We start from the raw sequence: 23,111 nt of genomic DNA on the forward strand, positions 1-23,111 counted from the left end.
CCGCCAGTTCATGGCTGATCCCGGATTCCACACAACCCCATACACCTGTCTTCACACTATATCCTTTGATGCCCTGACCGTTCAGGAAACGATAGACTTGCGCTTGAGATGTAAGCAAGACTTCTCCTCCACCGCACACTGTAGCAGAGCGTTCCACAGACTCTCATGCTCCATGATAGGTAATTGTATTATGGCAAGCGGCTGCGGATTGTAACATTAACTCCGTGGTCACACTGGAGCTGCTCAGAATTCTGCATTCTGAGAGACATAACTACCACTCAAAACTTCAGGAGCTTCACCGCACAGTCGGCGGTGACGTCACATGAAGCGGCTGCTGTGCAGAACGATTTTGAGGAACCTGCTTACAATCATGGGCACAGTATATCCCTCGGTTACTGACATAGGTATACAGACAGGGCTCTCCATTACTTTAACCTCATTAACACCTGCTCTCTATGCTCCGGCAAACATGGAACATTATTCACTGCATTACTAAAATGAATATTTTAAATATCTGGCAAATTGACTTATAAATAAATAACTTCAGACCGTCGTTATATCTGTTTCTGTGCTCCATATTCACTATCCCTGACGACACTGAAACATTCTTTAATCTCACCGAAGAGCGCATCGCGGGAATTGCGAAACTTCGACGTTGAAGCGGTCGATTGAAGTGGAATATGGACAGAAACTTCACAGAAAGGCCCTGTCCTGTGTTCACATAATCTGTCGCATTGCGATGTCTATAGTCAGCACTTAGAATTGATTGGGCAGAAATAGTTTTTGATTGAAACAATATCTGGCACCAATAGAATCTGCTGCTGAACCTAGGTTTTGTCTGAAATCGAGATGGTATGTTGTTTCTGTAATCGGTACTATTGAATGGAAATTAATGCAATGAGCTACCTGCACAATCACAGTTAATTTGCAGGTAGATCCCTGTGCTGTCGCGGTTGTAGCCATTGGTCACGGTCCATTTATATTTTTCCTGTCATTTTTGTACAGATGTACATCTACAACCTGGCTCGGTTCCGTCACCCAGCTTACAGCATCGCGTCCTCCCTCCCTCATCCCCTCGGGCCGACTCCCCAAAAGCCCGCCAAAACTAGCTTACAGACCCAGAAGAGAGAATAACATTAATCCCAATTGGTTAACAAATGAATGCAATTCTCGTTATCAGTAAATTTTAACCCAAACAAGCTTCCAGCACTCTTTTATAACAAAGAAGCATTCTTACTTTTAACAAGACAAAGAAGCCATTTTGATTAACAGACGGAGTAACAAAGAAGAAACGCCCTTTACACTCTCCCCCCACCAAATAAAAGTCATGTCCTCATGACTTCTAAATAACTCCCCTACCCTTCCTGCCAATACACACCCTAACCCAGGCACAAACAGTGACATTGCTCCCCAAACAGTAGACCTCACGCCCTGTTCCTCAGGTGCTACATAGGTCAACTTATCTGGGAGTTCCTTAACCCTCCGAGACCTCTGTACCCCTTCTGCAAAACCCTCCAGGCTCGGACACAACCGGGGATACTGCGGGTCCGCTTGCCAACTCCTCTCTCAATCTCTCACTCATAACCCCACTGCAACTCTGAGCCCCCTGCTCTCCACGGCTAACCCTCCCCACTACACCTGACTCAGTGGTAGAAGGGCAAAGGTCTCTTCCTCAAACGAGGGGGTTAGCAAAAGGCAGCACGTACCACACATCCAGCGCATCATCCTTCGAATCAGTATTCTTCCTCACTTCTACGATCGGTAGCTGCTGTTTGATCTTCTCCAAACGGAAGCACGTGGCCTACACTGCTCCCCCAGCCTCTTCAGCCTCCCGCAATCGAGACATCAGCTTCCTCTCTGGCTCCTCCAACTCCCGCCACAGTCTCAACAATTCTGTATTCACTGCACTTATCTCCAGCTTTTCCTTCCTGATGACTTCTTCTAGGTCAACCTTCAGGGTTTCCACTTCATTTGGACTGTCGATGGTCATCTTCAGGTTGCCTTCAAACCTCCGCTTCCCTCTTCCAAGATCTGTCCGCAATTGCTTCACCTCCTCAAACTCCCGTCTCCGGGCTCTCGGTTTGCTGTTACTCTTAATCAGATAACTTTCTTGGTCTCCCAACTGATTCCGGATCACTTTCTCCGGTTTCTGATGAGAATTTGGCCTCTCCATCTCCACATCAAACTTGATTCCGTAGAGACAGTCAATCACGAGCTGCGACCTTCGCCAGACCTGACACGTGTCCAGAGAAAGCTTTAGCTCTTTAGTTCTCAGTCGCTCCTGCAACAGTCTCGCTTCAGATTCTCCCGAGGCAAATCCAAATGCCAGGAGAACATCCACATACGCCAAAACTCCAGACACCTCCACATCCCCCATGGTCTTCCACATGCCCCGCGAGAAGGTTCCAAGGGCTCCGGATAGGCCCTCTGGCATCTTTTCGTACCGGAAGAATCCTAGGGGACCTATAAAGGCCGTCTTCTCCTTGTCGGCCTCACTCATCGGGATCTGGCAACATTCGCTCCTCAGATCCAGCACCTTAAACCACTTCGCACCACTCAGACAGGCCATCGCCTCTTCGGCCCTCAGGGCCGTATTCTGGTCACTGACAGTGCGCCTCTTCACCGCACTATACTCCACACTCACGCTGCCTACGTCTCCTACGGTTTCAGGGCCCAGTCGCCGCGACCTCTCTCTCTCACCGAGGTATCTTCAGCGGTCAACTCCCCTCCCTCGTGGTATTTCGGAGCGTCCACTAAGACGGTCTCACCCTCAGATACTTGCCCCAGGCCGCACCACCACCGGCTCTCGTTTGAATTCGGTACCGGCCCGTGGCTATTACACAAGTCCTCCCAAGCAGATCGAAACTCTGGGTTTAATAAATAATAATAGACAGTACACCATATGCGATTAAATGATAACACTTTATAGATATTACTAGAACTATGTGATTAATAATGATACAATATATATAAAGGAAAAGAAAATAAAGAAAAGGCGCCGAGACTTATCAAAGTCCAAACCACTTCGTGTACAACCGTTGGAGCTCATTTAACAAAGTCTTCTGGCCACTATTTAATCCCCTCCGAACTCCTCGACTCGTAGCTCAGGACCACTCGAAGTGATCAACCAAGCACATCCTGGCCTCGGAGCCCCACTCGGGGTCCGTTCCTCACCCAGTTTACAGCATCGCGTCCTCTCTCTCTCTCTCACCCCCTCGCGGCGATCTCCCCAAAAGCCCGCCAACAGTAGCTTACAGAACCAGAAGAGAGAATAACATTAATTCCAATTGGTTAACAAATGAATACAATTTCCGTTATCAGTAAATTTAACTCAAACAAGCTTCCAGCACTCTTTTATAACAAAACTAAGAAGCCATTTGATTAACATACGCAGTAACAAAAAAGAAAAATAAACCCTCTTATACTAATAAGAAACCCCCTCTACACAACGTTCTCATGGATGCTGCCCGACCTGCTGAGTTCCTCCAGTGTGTTGTACGTGTTGCCTTTCCCAGCGTTTGAATGCCACCGATCCTTGAATGTGGAGTTGGAGATGCGGGAGAAGACAGCGCCCCACTGGCGTTTAATATTGTGGATCCGTGAAAGATAAATCAATTCTGTATCAAATCCCATGTCGCTGCCAAACTCACAATGTACACCAGAAAGGCCACTCGGTCTATCTGCTCTCTGCCCAGGTTTCTGTTCCATATCCGTATTTTAAAAAATATCTCTCATTCTCCCTGTTGCAACTTGTCACCACTCCGTGGGAGAAGAGTTTTCCCTTGAATTTCTTAGAATCAGAGAAATCTGCAGCAAATTACAGGCCCTTCGGCCCACAGCAACCAACTCTAGAAAATGCCTAGAATTACCCTACGACAGAACCCTCTATTTTCCTAAGCTCCATGTACCTCTCTAAGATTCTCTTAAAAGACTCAACTGTACCCGTCTATACCACCGTCGCTGGCAGTGCAGTCCACACACCCACCACCATCTGTATAAAAAAATATATCTCTGACACCTCCATTGAACTACTTCCAAGCACCTTAACTATGCCCCCCCTTTTGCTGAGTTCTTCCAGCGTTGTGTACGTAACTATGCCCCCCACGTGTTAGCCATCTCAGCCCTGGGGGGAAAAAAGCCTCTGACTTTTCACACGATCAATGCCTCTCATCATCTGATACACCTGCATGAATTTCCTGCATGATTTTCCCCAGGCTAATTAACACCATGATCTCGCTGAGTATTTGACCTTCCCCAGGTCTCTGGACTAAGGTGGTTAAACTCCTATTTCCCTGCTCTTTTCAAATTTTGTGTCATTTTCACCAATTTCAAAGGACTGTGCCTCAGACAGCTGGGTTGCTGCAATGCACCTCTAAAGCCTGACAGCAGACTATCGAGTGAATCTTCAGTGGAGCAGAGTCAGAAACCAAAGAGTTACCAGCATCAATCAGGGCTTTGGGGCTCTGGAAAGAGGTGGGGTCTGGAGGTTACGAGCATTAGGAGGAAGAGGAACCAGATCAGCAGGATGTGGCTATGAATGAAAGATGAGAAACATTTGGAAACTGGTTAATTGAAAAACAAAATGGTTAATTTCTACAAAATATTGCAGGTAATCAGCAGGTCAGGCAGCAAATGTGGAGAGGAATAAATGGGCAGCATTAAATCCGAGCCCCTTCAGCATGTCTAGACTGTGTACTCCTCTGCTTAGTTGCTGCCTGAACTGCAGAGCTCCTTCAGTATTGTGTGTGTGTGCGTCTTTGTATTTCCAGCAACTGCAGAATCTCTTTTGTTTCACATCTGCATTTGTAAGGGGAGTGAACTTTGGCATTAGATACACGAAATGCCTGTTGATATTGAGTGTATCGTTTATGGGAGCCGCTTTTTGCGTTAAGAAAGCTGCTGAGTTTTCTACACACAAAAAAAAACTGAGATATGGACAGGAAACCGAAGCTTGCAGAACTTTTTAATGGCACCGTGAATACCCATAAAGCCGCGCGATTAAAATTTCGCTGTTGTTTGAAGCACCGATCAAATGCGCAGGCGCAGGGTTGCTGCCGTCTCCGATAACTACGCATGCGCGCAGTATACAAAATGTCGGGAGGAGCGGAAAGGTAAGGGCTTTTTCGACTCTAATTGAGTGACAATTGCTGTGAGAACCGGAGACTGTAGCCCGCAAACTCGGCACAGGCAGGTCTTTTTCCTCTCTCTCAGCCCCACGATCCGTACGCGGGCCCCGGGGAGCTTCCGGCTAATCAGGGAATGGGAGCAGATAGATCTCACAAACAGAGCTGAGCTCGAGCAATCTGAATGCAAGGATTAGGAACTCGGAAAAAAGAGAACAAAATCTTTCTATCAGCTGTTGAGAAAATCACCTTTGTTCTGCCTCCTACCGCAGCAAGAGAAAACCGCAGCTGCTGGAAATCCGGAGGAATTTCACACAAAATGCCGGAGGAACTCAGCATTAGTACTCTTTCCCATAGATGCTGCCCGGCCTGCTGAGTTCCTCCAGCATTTTGTGTGTGTTGCTTGTTCTGGAGTTTTCTACACGTGAGGATATGTTTTGACCTATTCTGTCAGGGTACATAATGATATCAAACAACTTTGCCCTGGGCAACAAGTAGCTTTCAGATCACAAATGTGCCAGACTCCAATGAGACAGTCTACTGCCCTTCCCTTCATATTCATTGGCATCACCAAGTTCATCACCATCAGTCACCTGAGGCAGGGTTCAGGGGAAATATTTATGCCCAATACAGAAAATGGTGTTACCTGTGTGTATTGTGGTGATGCAAAAATTGCTGGAGAATTTGCAAGTGGGAAGAAGGGGAGTGATATTTGGAAGTCCGACTTTTTAAAGCATCATTTAGCAAGAAAATTGCATACAGTGACATGCAAAAATTTGGGCACCTTTCTGTTCCTGTGAATAGCTAAGCGAGTAAAACAAAGACCTGATTTCCAAAAGGCATAAAGTTAAAGATGACACACTCTTTAATATTTTAAGCAAGATTACTCTTTTAGATAGATAGATAGATAGATAGATACTTTATTCATCCCCATGGGGAAATTCAACATTTTTTCCAATGTCCCATACACTTGTTGTAGCAAAAACTCATTACATACAATACTTAACTCAGTAATAATATGATATGCATCTAAATCACTAACTCAAAAAGCATTAATAATAGCTTTAAAAAAAGTTCTTAAGTCCTGGCAGTTGAATTGTAAAGCCTAATGGCATTGGGGAGTATTGACCTCTTCATCCTGTCTGAGGAGCATTGCATCGACAGTAACCTGTCGCTGAAACTGCTTCTCTGTCTCTGGATGGTGCTATGTAGAGGATGTTCAGGGTTTTCCATAATTGACCGTAGCCTACTCAGCGCCCTTCGCTCAGCTACCGATGTTAAACTCTCCAGTACTTTGCCCACGACAGAGCCCGCCTTCCTTATCAGCTTATTAAGACGTGAGGCGTCCTTCTTCTTAATGCTTCCTCCCCAACACGCCACCACAAAGAAGAGGGCGCTCTCAACAACTGACCTATAGAACATCTTCAGCATCTCACTGCAGACATTGAATGACGCCAACCTTCTAAGGAAGTACAGTCGACTCTGTGCCTTCCTGCACAAGGCATCTGTGTTGGCAGTCCAGTCTAGCTTCTCGTCCAACTGTACTCCCAGATACTTGTAGGTCTTAACCTGCTCCACACATTCTCCATTAATGATCACTGGCTCCATATGAGGCCTAGATCTCCTAAAGTCCACCACCATCTCCTTGGTCTTGGTGACATTGAGACGCAGGTAGTTTGAGTTGCACCATATCACAAAGTCCTGTATCAGTTTCCTATACTCCTCCTCCTGTCCATTCCTGACACACCCCACTATGGCCGTGTCATCAGCGAACTTCTGCACATGGCAGGACTCCGAGTTATATTGGAAGTCAGATGTGTACAGGGTGAACAGGACCGGAGAGAGTACGGTTCCCTGTGGCGCTCCTGTGCTGCTGACCACTGTGTCAGACCTACAGTCTCCCAACCGCACATACTGAGGTCTATCTGTCAAGTAGTCCACTATCCAATCCACCATGTGAGAGTCTCCATCATTTTGTATCCATCATTTACAGTTTCAAAATAATAAAAAAGGAAAAGGGCCTGAAGTGAAAGTTTGGGCACCCTGCATGGTCAGTACTTAGTAGCAACCCCTTTGGCAAGTATCACAGCTTCTAAATGCTTTCTGTAGCCAGCTAAGAGTCTTTCAATTCTTGTTTGGGGATTTTTGCCCATTCTTCCTAACAAAAGGCTTCTAGTTCTGTGAGATTCCTGGGCCGTCTTGCATGCACTGCTCTTTTGAGGTCTATCCACAGATTTTTGATGATGTTTCGGTCGGGGGACTGTGAGGTCCATGGCAAAATGTTCAGCTTGCGCTTCCTGAGGTAGTCTATTGTGGATTTTGAAGTGCGTTTAGGATCATTATCCTGTTGTAGAAGCCATCCTCTTTTAATTTTCAGCTTTTTTACAGACGGTGTGATGTTTGCTTCCAGAACTTGCAGGTATTGAATGGAATTCAGTATTCCCTCTACCAGTGAAATGTTCCCTGTGCCAATTGGCTGCAACACAAGCCCGAAGCATGATCAATCCACTCCCATGCTTAACAGGTGGAGAGGTGTTCTTTTCATGAAATTCTGCACCCTTTTATCTCCAAACATACCTTTGCTTATTGCAGCCAAACAGTTCTTTTTTAACTTCATCAGTCCAGAGGACTTGTTTCCAAAATGCATAAGGCTTGTTTAGATGTTCCTTTGCAAACACCTGATGCTGAATTTTGTGGCGAGGGCACAGGAACGGTTTTCTTCTGATGTTTCTTCCATGAAAGTCATATTTGTGTAGGTGTCCCTGCGCAGTAGAACAGTGCACCACCACTTCAGAGTTGGCTAAATATTCCTGAAGGTCTTTTGCAGTCAAACGGGGGTTTTGATTTGCCTTTCTGGTAATCCTACGAGCAGTTCTGTCGGAAGGATTTCTTGGTCTTCCAGACCTCAACTTGACCTCCACCATTCCTGTTAACTGCTATTTCTTAATTACGTTACGAACTAAGGAAATGGCTACCTGAAAACGCTTTGCTGTCTTCCTATAGCCTTCTGCTGCTTCGTGGGCATCATGTATTTTAATTTTCAGAGTGCTAGGCAGGGACTTAGAGGAGCCCATGGCTCTGATTGTTGGGACGAGGTTTGTGGCATCAGGGTATTTATAGAGCTTTGAAATTTGCAACACCTGGCTTTTCCTAATGAAGACTGTGAACAAGCCATTGCTCTAACAAGCTACTTAAGGTCTGAGACCTTGGTAAAAGTTATCTGAGAGCTCAAATCTCTTGGGGTTCCCAAACTTTTGCATGGTGCTCCTTTCCTTTTTTTTCCACTCTGAAATTGTAAAAAAAAATAATACTCTAATCTTGCTTAAAATGTTGAAAAGAATGTTTCATCTTTAACTTCATGACTTTTGGAGATCAGTTCATCTTCTCAGGACTTTATTCCTTGGAATATCAAAGATTGAGGGGAGATTTGATTGTGAAAGAGGGGCATAGATTGGGTAAATTCATTTTTCAATCTTTTTTATTGATTTCCAAATAAAGAATATACAAATCAGAAGAGGAGTTTAACAAGTAGATAATTTAAAAGACATATAGACAGCAATAGTAAAAACAAAAAGTATATAATATCAAAATCAAATAAGTAAAATATTATGCTGTTATTTATACAATGGTCAAAAAAAGAACTACAATTCCTCATAATAATCATAAAAAAAGATTGGAGATTTTATTGATAAGGGAAAAAATACACTAACTAAACTGAAATAAAAAACAAAAAAAAAGAAAGAGAAAAAAAGGAAAGACAAAGAAAGATTGGGCAGTCTAATTGAGGATAGAATTAAAGAAAGCAGAGAGAGAGAGAGGGAGAGAGAGAAAAACACATCCTTCCAGTCATCTCCAAACCTTCATGGATAAGGATTTTCCCCAAAGAGAATTTAAAAAATAAATAAATAAAAATAAATTAAATCATGCGAAAATATTGAATAAAAGGTCGCCAGACTTGTTCAAAATTAAAGGATGTATCAAATATCCTACTTCTAATTTTCTCCAAGCTTGGACATGACATAATGGAGGAGAGCCAATAAAAAACAGTAGTCGGGTTAGATTCTTTCCAGTGTAGCAAAATAGCTGTCCTCGCCAGTAAAGTTGAAAAAGCTATCACATGTTGGGTGGAAGCAGACACTTTGCTTGCTTCCTCTGGAATAATCCCAAAAATTGCTGTAAGTGGATTAGATTGAACATCTATATCTATAACTTTAGATAATATTCCAAACACATCCCTCCAAAAATTATTTAAACTTACACATGACCAAAACATATGAGTTAAAGTAGCCATTTCTGTGTTACATCTGTCACAAATAGGGCTTATATTCAGAAATATATGCGCCAATTGATCTTTGGACATATGGGCCCTATGTACTATCTTAAACTGAATTCAGATATGTTGTGTGCAGATAGATGAACTATTGACTAAATAGTAAATTTTACTCCATTGATTATTTGAAAGTGAATGTTAAAGTTCTACTTCCCAGGTACGTTGAACCCTATCATTAGGTGACATGTGAGCATTCATTAACTGTTTATAAATGATAGCTATTAATCATTTTTGAAAAGGTTTAAACTGAAAAATAACATAAGCCAAATTTGAAGAGCAGGCCAAGGGGTAATTCGGTAAAAAATCGCGTAAGAAATTCCTAACCTGTAAATACCTGAAAAAATGTGTATTAGAGATATCCATATTTATCCATTAACTGTGAGAAAGACATTAAACAGTCTTGTAAAAACAAATCTAAAAAAGTTTTAATTCCCTTAATTTTCCATGTTAAAAAAGCCTTACCTAAAGTTGATGGTATAAAAAAGAAATTAGAATAAATATTACTAGGAAGTAAAGAATCATTTAATTTAAAAAATCTACAAAATTGAAACCAAATTTTTAAAGTATGTTTAACAATAGGGTTAAGAGCTTGTCTACCTATTCTGGAGAACAAAAACGGAAGAGGAGCTCCTAATAAAGAAGCTAACGAAAACCCCATTACTGAATTTTCCTCCAACTGTAGCCATGAAGGGCGATCGTGGTCGTCTATATCATAAATCCAAAAAGTAATATAACGAATATTAATTGCTCAATAATAAAATCTAAAGTTTGGTAAAGCCAGTCCTCCATCTTTTTTGATTTTTGTAATGAAAGTTTATTTACTCTAGAGATTTTATTATTCCAAACCTAAGATAAAATCAAAGAATCTATTTTATCAAAAAATGTTTTTGGAACAAAAGAGGGAACTGCTTGAAATATATATAAAAATTTCAGTAGAATAACCATTTTTATAGCATTTATTCGACCTATCAATGACATCGACATAGGTGACCATTTAGAAAGCGCCTGTTGAGTATTTTCGACTAAAGTGAAGGTCTAAATTCAAGCTGGCTTTTACCACTGATTGATGTGGGACTACAACCAGTGGCCATGGGTTAAGCGTGAAAGGTGAAATGTTAAGGGGAACATGAGGGGAAACTTCTTCACACAGACGGTCATCCGGGTGTGGAATGAACAGCCATCATGAGTGGTGAATGTGAGCTCAATTTCAACATTTAAGAGGTTCGTATAGGTACCTGGATGGTAGGGATGTGGGAGTGGGCAATTTAAATAGTTCAGCACAAACTAGATGGCCCAAAGGGCCTGTTTCTGTGTTGTACTTTTCTACAGAAACCTGAAATATTACAAAAATTTACTCTAAGATCTTTTAACAGCTGTGTGGACCAACCATTCATTTCAGCAAGAATTTTTTATATTGCTTTAAAATTGTGGCACTTTAAGTTAATAATACATAAAAGAAGATCCCAGCTGCACGTCAAGAAAGATTGTTTGCGTGAGACTGTTTCAGATACTGTGGGGCCAGGCACCCATGCTGCTCAGCAGGAACAGGGAATAATACCAATGGAGAGAGTCAAACTGAGCCAAGACACAAATTGGAGATGGCAGAAATGCCCCATTCTTTTAGAGACAGGAAGAGCATCAGCGAATTGATGGTCATTACAGATACCAGCACTCTGCCCAGTCAGGAGATGATTTCTCTGTCCAACTTGGGTAGAACCTCACTGTATCAGTGTGATACAGATCAAACCTTGGCAACTCAAGTAATCTCATCTGTAATGTTGTCCTAACCCCATTGATGGATTTTGTAAATCTTTTTACAGGTTAAAAATGAGAAGGAATTTGTCTCTAGGAAGCTCAAACAAGGCACGCCAGTTTTGTTGTCTCTGTCCAGATATTTAAGAAGTGGAGCAAGGGATTCAATCGACCATTCGTCATTTGACCAACCGTCATTTTACACAGGAGAAAGGCTGTTCACCTGCTCAGACAGTGGGAGTGGATTCACTCAGTTAACACAATTGAAGGTACATCAACAAGTTCACATTGGCCAAGGCCATTCATCTGTTCTGTGTGTGAGAAAGGATTCAGTTGGACTTCCCACCTGTGGACACACCAACCAGTTCACACCACACCGGGCAGAGGCTGGTCATCTGTTGAATTTCTGGGAAAGGATTCACTCAGTCATCTGACCTAATGGCTCACCAGCGACTTCACATCAGAGAGCGGCCGTACACCTGCTCAGTCTGTGAGAAGAGATTCACTCACTCTTCCACCCTATGGAAACATCAGCGAGTTCACACTGGGGAGAAGCCGTACACCTGCTTAGTCTGTGGGAAGGGATTCACTGAGTCATCCACCCTACTGGTACATCAGCGAGTTCACACTGGGGAGAGGCCATTCACTTGCTCAGTCTGTGAGAAGAGATTCACTCGGTTATCCCACCTCCAGAGTCATCAGCGAGTTCACACTGGGGAGAGGCCGTTCACCTGCTCAGAATGTGGGAAGGGATTCACTGAGTTATCCAACCTACAGAGTCATCAGCGAGTTCACACTAGGGAGAAGCCGTTCACCTGCTCAGAATGTGGGAAGAGATTCACTGAGTTATCCAACCTACAAAGTCATCAACGAGTTCACACTGGGGAGAGGCCGTTCTCCTGCTCAGAATGTGGGAAAGGATTCACTGAGTTATCCACCCTACAGAGACATCAGCAACTTCACACTGGGGAGAAGCCATTCACCTGCTCAGTCTGTGGGAAGAGATTCACTCAGTTATCCACCCTACAGAGTCACCAGCGAGTTCACACTGGGGAGAAACCGTTCACCTGCTCAGAATGTGGGAAGAGATTCACTCAGTCATCCACCCTACAGAGACACCAGCGAGTTCACACTGGGGAGAGGCCATTCACCTGCTCACTCTGTGGGAAGAGATTCACTGATTCATCCACCCTACAGAGACACCAGCATATTCACACTGGGGAGAAGCCGTTCACCTGCTCAGTCTGTGGGAAGGGATTCACTCAGTCATCCACCCTACAGAATCACCAGCGAGTTCACACTGGGGAGAGGCCGTTCACCTGCTCAGTCTGTAGGAAAAGATTCACTCATTTATCCAGCCTACAGAGACATCTGCAAATTCACACCGGGGAGAAGCCATTCTGCTGCTCAGTCTGTGGGAAGGGATTCACTCAGTCATCTACCCTACAGAGTCACCAGCGAGTACACACTGGGGAGAAGCCGTTCACCTGCTCAGACTGTGGGAAGGGATTCATTTATTTATCCAGCCTACAGAGACATCAGCGCGTTCACACTGAGGAGAAGCCATTCACCTGCTCAGAATGTGGGATAGCATTCACTCAGGCATCCCAACTACTGGCACACCAGTCAGTTCACAATGTGGAGTGGCCATTGTTATGAATCGCTGGGTTTCGTTTGCTGTAGACTGTCATTTTAAGAGAGAGAGATTAAGGTGATTCAGTCTGATTTGCAGCTTGTTTTGGTTTTAAGCGAGGACACAGACACTCAGAGTCAGACGGAGATGAAAGAGGTAAAATAGAAGGATCAAAACCAGGGAACTAATGGCCAAGGGTCACTGTCTGTAACTTTCCTATGCCCACAAGGGTATCATCGATTCACCGTACATCGAATGTGTGGTGGTCACCTCGTTTGATCCATAGGAATGGATCTGATTTGGGGTATCCTCTGAAGACCACTGATATGTTAACCCTTGCCTGGGTGTGGTGTGGTAAGTCACTTGAAGATGATACCCCTTGTGACAAGTCACTTTTGGTGATAATTAGTATGTGAGAGTTTGGAATGATGACAGATAAAAGCTACAGCGACTGTACTCTCATTTTACCAGCGTGGAACCTGAGGAATTTGACATAATTGCCTTCTCTCAACATTTACCCTGGATTACAAATATCTCTCTCATCACCTATTCTGTGGATAAACTGAACTTGCCTACTTTACTATCTCAAGACTCTAAGCCTTGATTCCCCCGAGCTCAATAGTTTGGGCAACACACACAAAATGCTGGTGGAACACAGCAGGCCAGGCAGCATCTATAAGGAGAAGCACTGTCGACGTTTCGGGCCGAGACCCTTCGTCAGGACTAACTGAAAGGAAAGATAGTAAGAGATTTGAAAGTAGGAGGGGGAGGGGGAAATGTGAAAGACAGAAGTCCGGAGGGGGTGGGGTGAAGCTGAGAGCCGGAAAGGTGATTGGCAAAAGGGATACAAAACTGGAGAAGGGACAGCATCATGGGACGGGAGCCCTAGGGAGAAAGAAAGGGGGAGGGGAGCACCAGAGGGAGATGGAGAACAGGCAGAGTGATGGGCAGAGAAAGAGGGAACAAAATATCTAAATATATCACGGATGGGGTGAGAAGGTGAGGAGTGGTGTTAACGGAAGTTAGAAAAGTCAATGTTCACGCCATCAGGTTGGAGGCTACCCAGCCGGTAGATAAGGTGTTGTTTCTCCAACCTGAGTGTGGCTTCATCTTGACAGTAGAGGAGGCCATGGCTTTGGAGGCCATGTAGAGTATAGGAGGCCATGGCCTATTCTGCTTTGATAGTTGATGAAGCAGCTGATTATGACATAGTGAAACAGGCTGTGCTCAAAGCTTACGAGTTGGTCCCAGAATCACACAGGAAAAAATTTGGAAATTGGAGGAAATTTGTGAATCAGGCTTATCTGGCATTTGCTTCTCAGAAGTCTGTGTGTTTTGACCACTGGTGCATGTATAAAAATATAAATGATGATTTTACAGATAGAAAGAGTTGGTTTTAATTGAAGAATTCGAAAGGTGCGTCCCTGATGACATAAAGACATATTTAGATGAAAAGGATGCTGCCACTTTGCAGGAGTCTGCTGGATTAGCAGATGAGTTTGCTTTAACTCATAAGGTTAAGTTTATCCCGAATAAGAGCTTCCAAAAGAGTAGCAGGGATCACCAGGGCAAACCAGAAATTAAAGTTTGGACTAGTGATAAGAGTAAGGATGAAGGGATGCAGTTGAAGGAGAAATATTCTGGTATTACTTGTTACTGTTGTAGGAAAGCTGGTTATGTGATGGCTAATTGTTCTGTCCTGAAGAAGAAAAAGGAAAAGGAGGCAGTCCCAAATGCCTGTGTTGAAACACCTATAAACCCACAGGGTTCTGAACATTCTGTTGAGGTTCAGTTAAGGTCTGAGAGGTCTGACTGAGTTAAGACGGGATTCAAACATTTTATGTCAGATGGGATTGTATTAGTAAATGAATGGTCAACCCCGATACCAGTGAAAATTCTTCGAGTTACTGGGGCTTCTCAGTCATTCGTTCTAGGAGGCTGTGGTGGCCAGTGCTATCATGTTTGCTGTTGTGTGCTGGGGCAGCAGGCTAGGGTAGCAGACACCAGCAGAATCAACAAACTCATTCGTAAGGCCAGTGATGTTGTGGGGGTGGAACTGGACTCTCTGACGGTGGTGTCTGAAAAGAGGATGCTATCCAAGTTGCATGCCATCTTGGACAATGACTCCCACCCACTCCATAATGTACTGGTTAGACACAGGAGTACATTCAGCCAGAGACTCATTCCACCGAGATGTAACACAGCGTCATAGGAAGTCATTCCTACCTTTGGCCATCAAACTTTACAACTCCTCCCTCGGAGTGTCAGAAACCCAGAGCCAATAGGCTGGTCCTGGACTTATTTCCACTTGCATGATTAACTTATTATTATTTAATTATTTATGGTTTTATATTGCTATATTTCTTCACTATTCTTAGTTGGTGCTGCTGTAACCAAACCCAATTTCCCTTGGGATCAATAAAGTATGTCTGTCTGTCTGTACGTTAGACAGCGTTCTAAAGTTTGGTGATGAGACTGACACTGCTGAGGTAAATCTTATTAAAGGCAATGGGGGCGGCATGGTTTCCGTGCCATTGCACAAGGTAACTTTACTGTCAGGGTTGGTTTCGGGACCTGTTGAGATCGGATTATGCTCCAGTTTACCGGTGGAAGATGTTACTTTGCTGTTAGGGAATGACCTGGCAGATGGTAAAGTTTTTCCTGCAGTGCTGTTGACAACTAAGCTAACCACTGACGACCCACAGATGGATTTTAACATTTATCCTTCCTGCGCAGTAACTCGAAGTATGGCTAAAAAGTCTGCCAACGCAGGCGGTTCTGTGCAGCATGATTCTGATACCCATGATAGCCAAAATCGGGATGCAGGTTATGATGAATGTCAGGGACTTTTCTGCCTTCATTGTTTCAACAGGATTCAGGTAGTAAGTCTGATGAGAAAGATTTATCCCTGTCTAGGAAGGAGTTTATAGCAGAACAGAACTGAGACCCTGAGATTGAAGCTTTAAAAGAAACAGTTCTCTCAGATCATAAGATTAAGAAAGTGCCAGTAGGGTATTATCTCAAGGATGGAGTGATAATGAGGAAGTGGAGGCCACCTGCTATACCTTCGAGTGAGGAATGGGCAATTGTTCACCAAGTTGTAGTTCCTAACGTTTATAGGACTGAAATTTTAACTTTGGCCCACAGTATGCCCTTAGGTGGCCATTTCGGAGTGAATATAACTGTAAACAGGTTTATGAAATAATGTTACTGGCCTAATTTGAGGACAGATGTTGTAACCTTTTGCAGAACCTGTCACACTTGTTAAAACCTACTCAGGTCACCCTAGTGGCCCCACTGTGGTCTAAACCTGCATTCGGTGAGTCCTCTTCAAAATTTATAGTGGATTGTGCTGGCCCTTTGCCAAAGACTAAAGCTGGCCATCAGTATCTGCTAACTATTATGTGTACTGCATCCAGATTCCCAGAGGCAATACCTCTCAGAAATATTAAATCTAAGACTGGCGAAGGCTCTTACCAAGTTTTTTACTTTATCTGGTTTGCCTAAAGAATTCCAGTCTGATCAAGGAAGTGATTTTACATCTGGATTATTCCAGCAGGTAGTTTATGAACTGGGAGCTAAACAAACTGCATCATCTGCATACCATCCAGAATCACAAGAGGCTTTGGAAAGATTTCATTCTGCCCTCAAAACAATGATTAAGACATATTGTGTTGAAAATGGAAAAGACTGGAATGAAGGAATACATTTGCTTTTGTTCGCAGTAAGAGAGTCGGTACAGGAATCACTGGGATTTAGTCTATTTGAACTTGTATTTGGTTGTAGAGTGAGGGGACCTTTGACCTTGTTAAAGGAACAGTGGATTGATAGAGATGTACATGTTAACTTGTTAGACTATGTTTAGAATTTCAAGAATAAACTACACCAAGTCTGTAGTCTAGCAAAACAAAGCTTAAAGATTTCTCAAAACAAAATGAAGTGTTGGTTTGATAAGTGGGTTCACGAAAGAAAATACCAGGTGGGAGATAAGGTGCTTGCCTTATCTCCAATGTTGACGAATCCACTCCAGGTGAAATTCAATAGATCGCATGAAATAGTCTCTCAAATTAATGATGTGAATTATGTTATTAAAACACCCGACCAACGTAAACTAACATAGGTGGTACACATAAATATGATAAGGCCTTATTTTGACAAGCAGGCACCATCTGTGAGTGTTGTTGTCAAATCATATGAATCTGGTAACCCTGAGAACGAAACAATTGACTCGTCTGAGACTCTTCACAAGCCAAACATGGTCCCAGTTAGGCTAATGAACTCGGTTGTTCCAGAAAACATTGAGAACAAGTTGGCTCATCTGCAGGCAAAGCAACAACAACAGCTGAAGGAAGTAATTCTGATGTTTAAAGATTTATTTCCCGATATTCCCAAGCAAACCATGGTCGCAGTACATGATGTAGATATCGGTCAAGCCAAACCGATTAAACAACACCAATATTGCATGAACGTAGAAAAGTGTAAATTGCATGAGCAAGGAATTGAATATATGCTGGAAAATGGTATTATTAGCCCTTCAGCATCAGATTGGAGCTCACCCCCCGTTATTGTGCCCAAACCTGATGGTAGTGTTAGATTTTGCACTGAATATAGAAAGGTAAATCCAGTAACAAAAACAGATGCCTATCCTATCCCTAGGGTGGATGATTTCATCGATAAGTTTGGAAAAACTAAATTTCTTACAAAGATTGATCTGTTGAAAGGGTATTGGTTTGTTCCATTGATGGAGAGAGGTAGAGAAATTTCTGCGTTTGTGGCACCTTCTGGGTTGTATGAATACAGTGTTTTGCCTTTTGGAAGTAAAAATGCTCCAGTAACATTCCAGAGAATGATTGATTCTGTAATTCGAGGGTTAGAACATATAGATGCCTATATTGCTGACTTAGTCACAGGGAGTGACACTTGGGAAGAGCATATCTCTGCAGTAGAAAAGCTGTTTGACAGGTTTTCCCAGGCCAGCCTTACAGTTAACTTAGCTACGTTGTAGGTCAAAGCAAGTTGGCTCCTGTTCGGGCAAAAGTCCAGGCAATTTCTTAAGTTCCTATTCTGACTGCTAAGAAGGCTCTTAGAAGGTTTCTGGGAATGGATGGATATTATCGTAAGTTCTGTAAGAACTTTGCTGCTATCGCTCTTCCTCCTGAAGAAGGGTGAAATGTTTGTTTGGACCAAGCCTTGTCAGAAGGCATTTGACCGATTTTTATCAATATTTGAGATTAGGCCAATCAATGTAGTGCTGTCAGCAAATTTAATTAGCAGATTGGAGCTGTGGGTGGCAACACAAGTCATGGGTGCACAAAGAGTAAAGGAGGGGCCAAAGAGACAACCCTGTGGGGTATGTGTGCTGAGGGTCAGAGGAGATAGAGCCCACTCTTACAACCTGCCGGCGATCTGACAGGAAGTCCAGGATCCATCTACACAAGGCAGGGTGAAGGCCGAGGTCTCTGAGCTTCTTGTCGATACTTCACGCCTTCGTTTGGCTACTGCTCTGCCCATGACTGCAAGGAACTGCAGAGAACATCAGTGAAACAAGCCTCCCCTCCATGGACTCTTCCTACACTTCCCCTCCCTCGGAAAAGCAGGTCATGTACTCAAAGATCCTCACAACCTGGACATTCTCGCTGCAAACCCGCTCCCCCATCGGGGAAGAGATAAAAAAGCCTTAAAGCGCGTAACACCCCGCTCGAAGACGGCTTCCTGTCTGTGGTTAGAAGCCAAATGAATGATAAAATGAACCCGACCTCACAATGTAACTCGAAGTGACCCTGCACCATATCTCTATCTGCACTGCACTTTCTCTGCAGCCGGAATGCTTTGTTACAGTTATTGTTTTGTCGTATATCAGCTCAATGTACCGTTGTAATGTGTCGATCTGTGTGGATGGTACGTCAGGCAAGATTTTTACTGTAGCTCAGCACGTGATAAGAATAAACAAATTCCCCATTTTAATTGTGTGGACTGACAAAAAAGACAGACTGAGCTTCTGCTCTGGAACTTCAGAAGGAAACTGAACTGTTGTCATTTCTGAGAAATGCAAATGAATAGAAAAGGCTTCAATCTCACATTACGATCTGCGGTAACTGGGATCAGGTGACCGGTGGTGGGTCTCCCATCTCAATATCAGAATCAGGTTTAATAGCACCGGCATATGTCATAAAATTCATTGTCCATGCGGCAGCAGTAGAACCTAATTCATAACCATAGATTTTAACAATTGTGATTTAATATAAGAATATAAATATCACATAGTTAAATTATATAAATAGTACAAAATTAAAAAAGATGTAAAACTATTTTAATTGTGTCGACTATTTGACTGACTGTGTTGTTGCTTTGGAAGTAGTGAAGTGAAGCTTAACTGAACTATAGACATTTATCAGAAGCTCAGATAAATAGAAAAGGCTAAATTCTCACATAAATGGGACAGACACGCAGAAACATTGGCTGCACTTCAGCAGATAAAAACAGTGAAATGAAACATGCTGAAAATATTTCCGAAAATCCATATTGTCCACCACAACGAGAGGACGTGACAGATCCGGATCTCACTGCCTTGTCTGAAGGGGCAAAAGGTGAAGCTACACGTACACGTAGAGCAGTGACCCGCAGATGCTGCAGATCTGCAGAAAAATGTGAACAGTAAACGGGATCACGTGACCAGTTTGGTCTCCCACCTCCAGACAGATGTCCAGTTACCCACTACTCTGTGGAAAGAAGCAAAATTGCCGCTCACATCTCCTCTCACCTTAAATGTATTAGACATTTCATGAAAATGTATTTTCATTCCATGAAAAATATATCGTCTGTTCACTCTATCTATTCCTCTCGTAATCGTATAAACGTCCATCCAGTCACACCCCAGCCTGCGCCGCTCTGGAGAAAACAAACCAAGTTTGTCCAGCCTCTCGTTATAGCTCATGCCCTCTAATCCAGACAGTGTCCTGGTAAACCGCTTCTGCGCCCCGTCCAAAGCCCCGACATCCTTCCGAGAATGGGGGCGACCAGAACTGTATGAAACACTCCAGATGTGGTCTAACTAGTTTTATAAAACTGTGTTACCAACTGAAACGTTTTAGAAACGAACCAGCAGCAACAGAGTTCACACTGGAGTCTGGTTTTGATCTTAAAACCACTCTCTTTGTTAGTATCTACTTATAGTAACAATGAAATAAAGTTAACAGTGTTATGTGTATATATGTGTCAATATAATTCCCAGACTATCGAGCCTGAGGGAACAAAGCTTCGAGTCTTGAGATGGTAAAGCAGGAAGTTCAGTAATCCACGGAATAAATGACGGGAGAGAGATATTTGTAATCCAGGGTGAAACGTAGAGAAAAGGCCGTTACTTCAAAATAACCGTCGACGAAGTTCTTTTTCGTTGAATCCGTCGAGATATGAGTTATCAGCGAAAGTGACCTGTCACAGGAATACCGTCTTCCAGGGGTTACCACACAATATATTCTAAACTCCACTCCTATGGATTATACGAAGTGACAGCCACACATTCGTTGTGGTTCTGTGTACCGATGATCAACCCACTCTTGTGGGCATAGGAGATTTCCAAGCCTCAGCTGCGACTGACTGAAGCTATCAGCTTTTCCAGTCTCTCTCTCTCTCTTTAGACTGGCCGACTGCCTGTCTGCAGATCGCTCTCTCTCTTATGGTTCAGTCAACAGTCAGCGCCGTCAGCCTGTGACTGACGTCATAGTCCCGCCTCCTCACGCCTGCGCTGTTAAAGAAACAGTCACAGTACGACCGCAGGCTCGTAACAGCCGTAACACAACTTCCCGACTTTTGAACTCAGTGCTTCAACTAATAAAGACAACCATGCCATTTGCCTTCTTAACTACACGATCAATCTGTGCAGTCTCTTTCAGGGAGCGATGAACTTTGAGTCTAAGATCCCTCTTTTCATCAACACGGTTCAGGGTTTTGCCTTTAATAGTGTACTGTCTCATACATTCGACCTACCGAGCTGCCAAGATTATCATCACTAATCAAATCTCACTGAGATTTCTCAGGTCCTGTTGAATTTATTGCCAAGTGCACAAGTACGGGAAGGTACAGGTACAGAGAAACACTGACTTGTGGCAGCATCACAGGCAAGTACATTCAGATAACGCACGGAACACAAGTAATACGATGCTCTGTCAGTCACAATCTATAAATATGCTTTATGTCATTAACAATATATAAAATACATTGTGTCATGATCAATATTGAAATGTGCATTTTGTCTCAATAACAGACTTGGAAATGTTGAATTTACTCCCTGTCTCCATTCCTCCTGTAATCCACAACCAGCTCCTTTGTTTTTGTCACAATGAGGGAGAGGTTGTTTTCTTGACACCACTGTGTCGGGTGATGACTTCTTCTCTGTAGGCTGCCTCGTTATTTGGGATTCGGCCGATCAATGGAGTGTTGTCAGCAAACATAATTAGCAGATTGGAACCCGCCGCTGCAGCCCCACAGTGCACTATGTACTGATTGCAAAGCTACGAAATTGCATGTGAATAGACTCCCCTCCCCCAACTCTACTCTTTCTGCGTCACCAGCAGACTGGGGCATCTCACATCTCGCTGCCTCCGCCAGGACATTAAACAGTGAACAACTGTGGTCGGGGACTGATCTCTGGGGTACTGCAAACGCTACCTCCTTCCAGTCTGAAAACGACCCACTCATCCAGACACACACTACCGGCAGTTTATCGATCTCCAACGAAAAAGCCTAATCACCTACTCCCGATGTTCAATACCATTGCTGACTCTGAGTTTACCACCGTCAAATGCCGGGAGGGACTCTAGTCAGAATCAGAAAGACTCTAGTCACAGCCGTGTAAATAAAATGTGAACTCAGTAGGTGCGTGGCGCATGCTCAGAATGCAAAGGAGACAGACAAACTGAGCCAAGTCATAGACTGATGAAGGGGAGGAATGATCCATTTTGATACAGAGAGGGAAGCAGAGCGTTTGATGTTGTGCCTGATGTAGAAGATGAAGTTTTGTTCCTCCCAATTTGTTTTGAGCTGTGACAGTGTTTTTCAAGTCAAGTCAACTTTTATTGTCATTTCGACCATAACTGCTGGTACAGTGCATAGCGAAAAATGAGACCACGTTTTTCAGGACCATGGTTTACATGACACGGTACAAAAACTAGACTGAACTACGTAATTAAAAAAAAACGCAGAGAAAGCTATACTAGACTACAGACCTACCCAGGACTGCATAAAGTGCACAAAAACAGTACCGGCATTACAATAAATAATAAACAGGACAGTAGGGCAAGGTATCAGTAGTCATCCTGGAGACTAAAATTATCTCAGTTGAAATGTTGTCCTCCTCCCACTGACGTGGTTTGTAAAATTTTAACAGTGTAGAAAAGGCAAAGGATTTCTCTATTGGAGTCTCAAACACAACAGCTCGTTAGTTCCGCTGTATCTGTCAGTTCACCAGCGCTTGAATGCCACCGATCCTTGAATGTGGAGGCGGAGATGTTGGAGAAGACAGCGTCCCACTCGCGACAAGGAGAGCCCGAACACGTGTCCGTGCCCGTGATCTGATTGGATACATCGCCCTGACGTTATAGCAATGTGACGTCATTCACTGGCTCTCATTTCGGAAGGGGTTCATCCGGCCATCGCAGATACACCAACAGCTTCGTACTGGGATGCGGCCGTTCACCTGCTCCGTGTGTGCGAAGAGACTCATTCAGTTAACCCACCTTGTGATGCTCGGTGAGTTCACAATAAATAGAGGCCACATTTCTGTCCGGAGTGAGCAAAGAGTTTTACTCAATCATCCCAGCTGCTGCAATACCAGCAACTTCACATCAGGGAGGAAGTTTATCTCCGTGGTATCGGAGATTTCCCTTGAATTTCATAGAATCACAGAAATCTACAACACATTACAGATGCTTTGGCCCACAATGTTGTACCGACCATGTAACCTACTCTAGATCTGCTTAGAATTACCCTACCGCATAGCCACCCATTTTCCTAAGCTCCATGTACCTATCTAAGAGTCTCTTAAAAGACCCTATTGTATCCGCCTCTACCACCGTCGCTGGCAGTGCATTCCACACACACACCACTCTTTGCTTAAAAAACTTGGCTCTGACATCTCCTCTGTACCTACTTCCAAGCAGCTTAAACCTATTCCCCCTCGTGTTAGCCGTTTCAGCCCTGGGAAAAAGCCTCTGACTATCCACACGACCAATGCCTCTCATCATCTTATACACCTGCATGAATTCCCTGCATGATT

At 43.6% G+C, this 23,111-nt stretch overlaps 1 protein-coding gene across 1 annotated transcript in view; it reads left to right on the plus strand.

Moving 5' to 3' along the window:
• The window catches only part of LOC140723550 (uncharacterized), a 448,657-nt gene that overhangs the window by 424,923 nt on the left and 623 nt on the right, over positions 1-23,111 (plus strand). Inside the window, exon 8 of the mRNA XM_073038124.1 lies at positions 11,819-12,470. Coding sequence (XP_072894225.1) covers positions 11,819-12,470 — 652 coding nt within the window. The remainder of the gene's footprint in view (positions 1-11,818; positions 12,471-23,111) is intronic.

This window comes from Hemitrygon akajei, unplaced genomic scaffold (genome assembly GCF_048418815.1).
Source record: "Hemitrygon akajei unplaced genomic scaffold, sHemAka1.3 Scf000118, whole genome shotgun sequence".
In the NCBI taxonomy this organism is placed as follows: Eukaryota; Metazoa; Chordata; class Chondrichthyes; order Myliobatiformes; family Dasyatidae; genus Hemitrygon; species Hemitrygon akajei.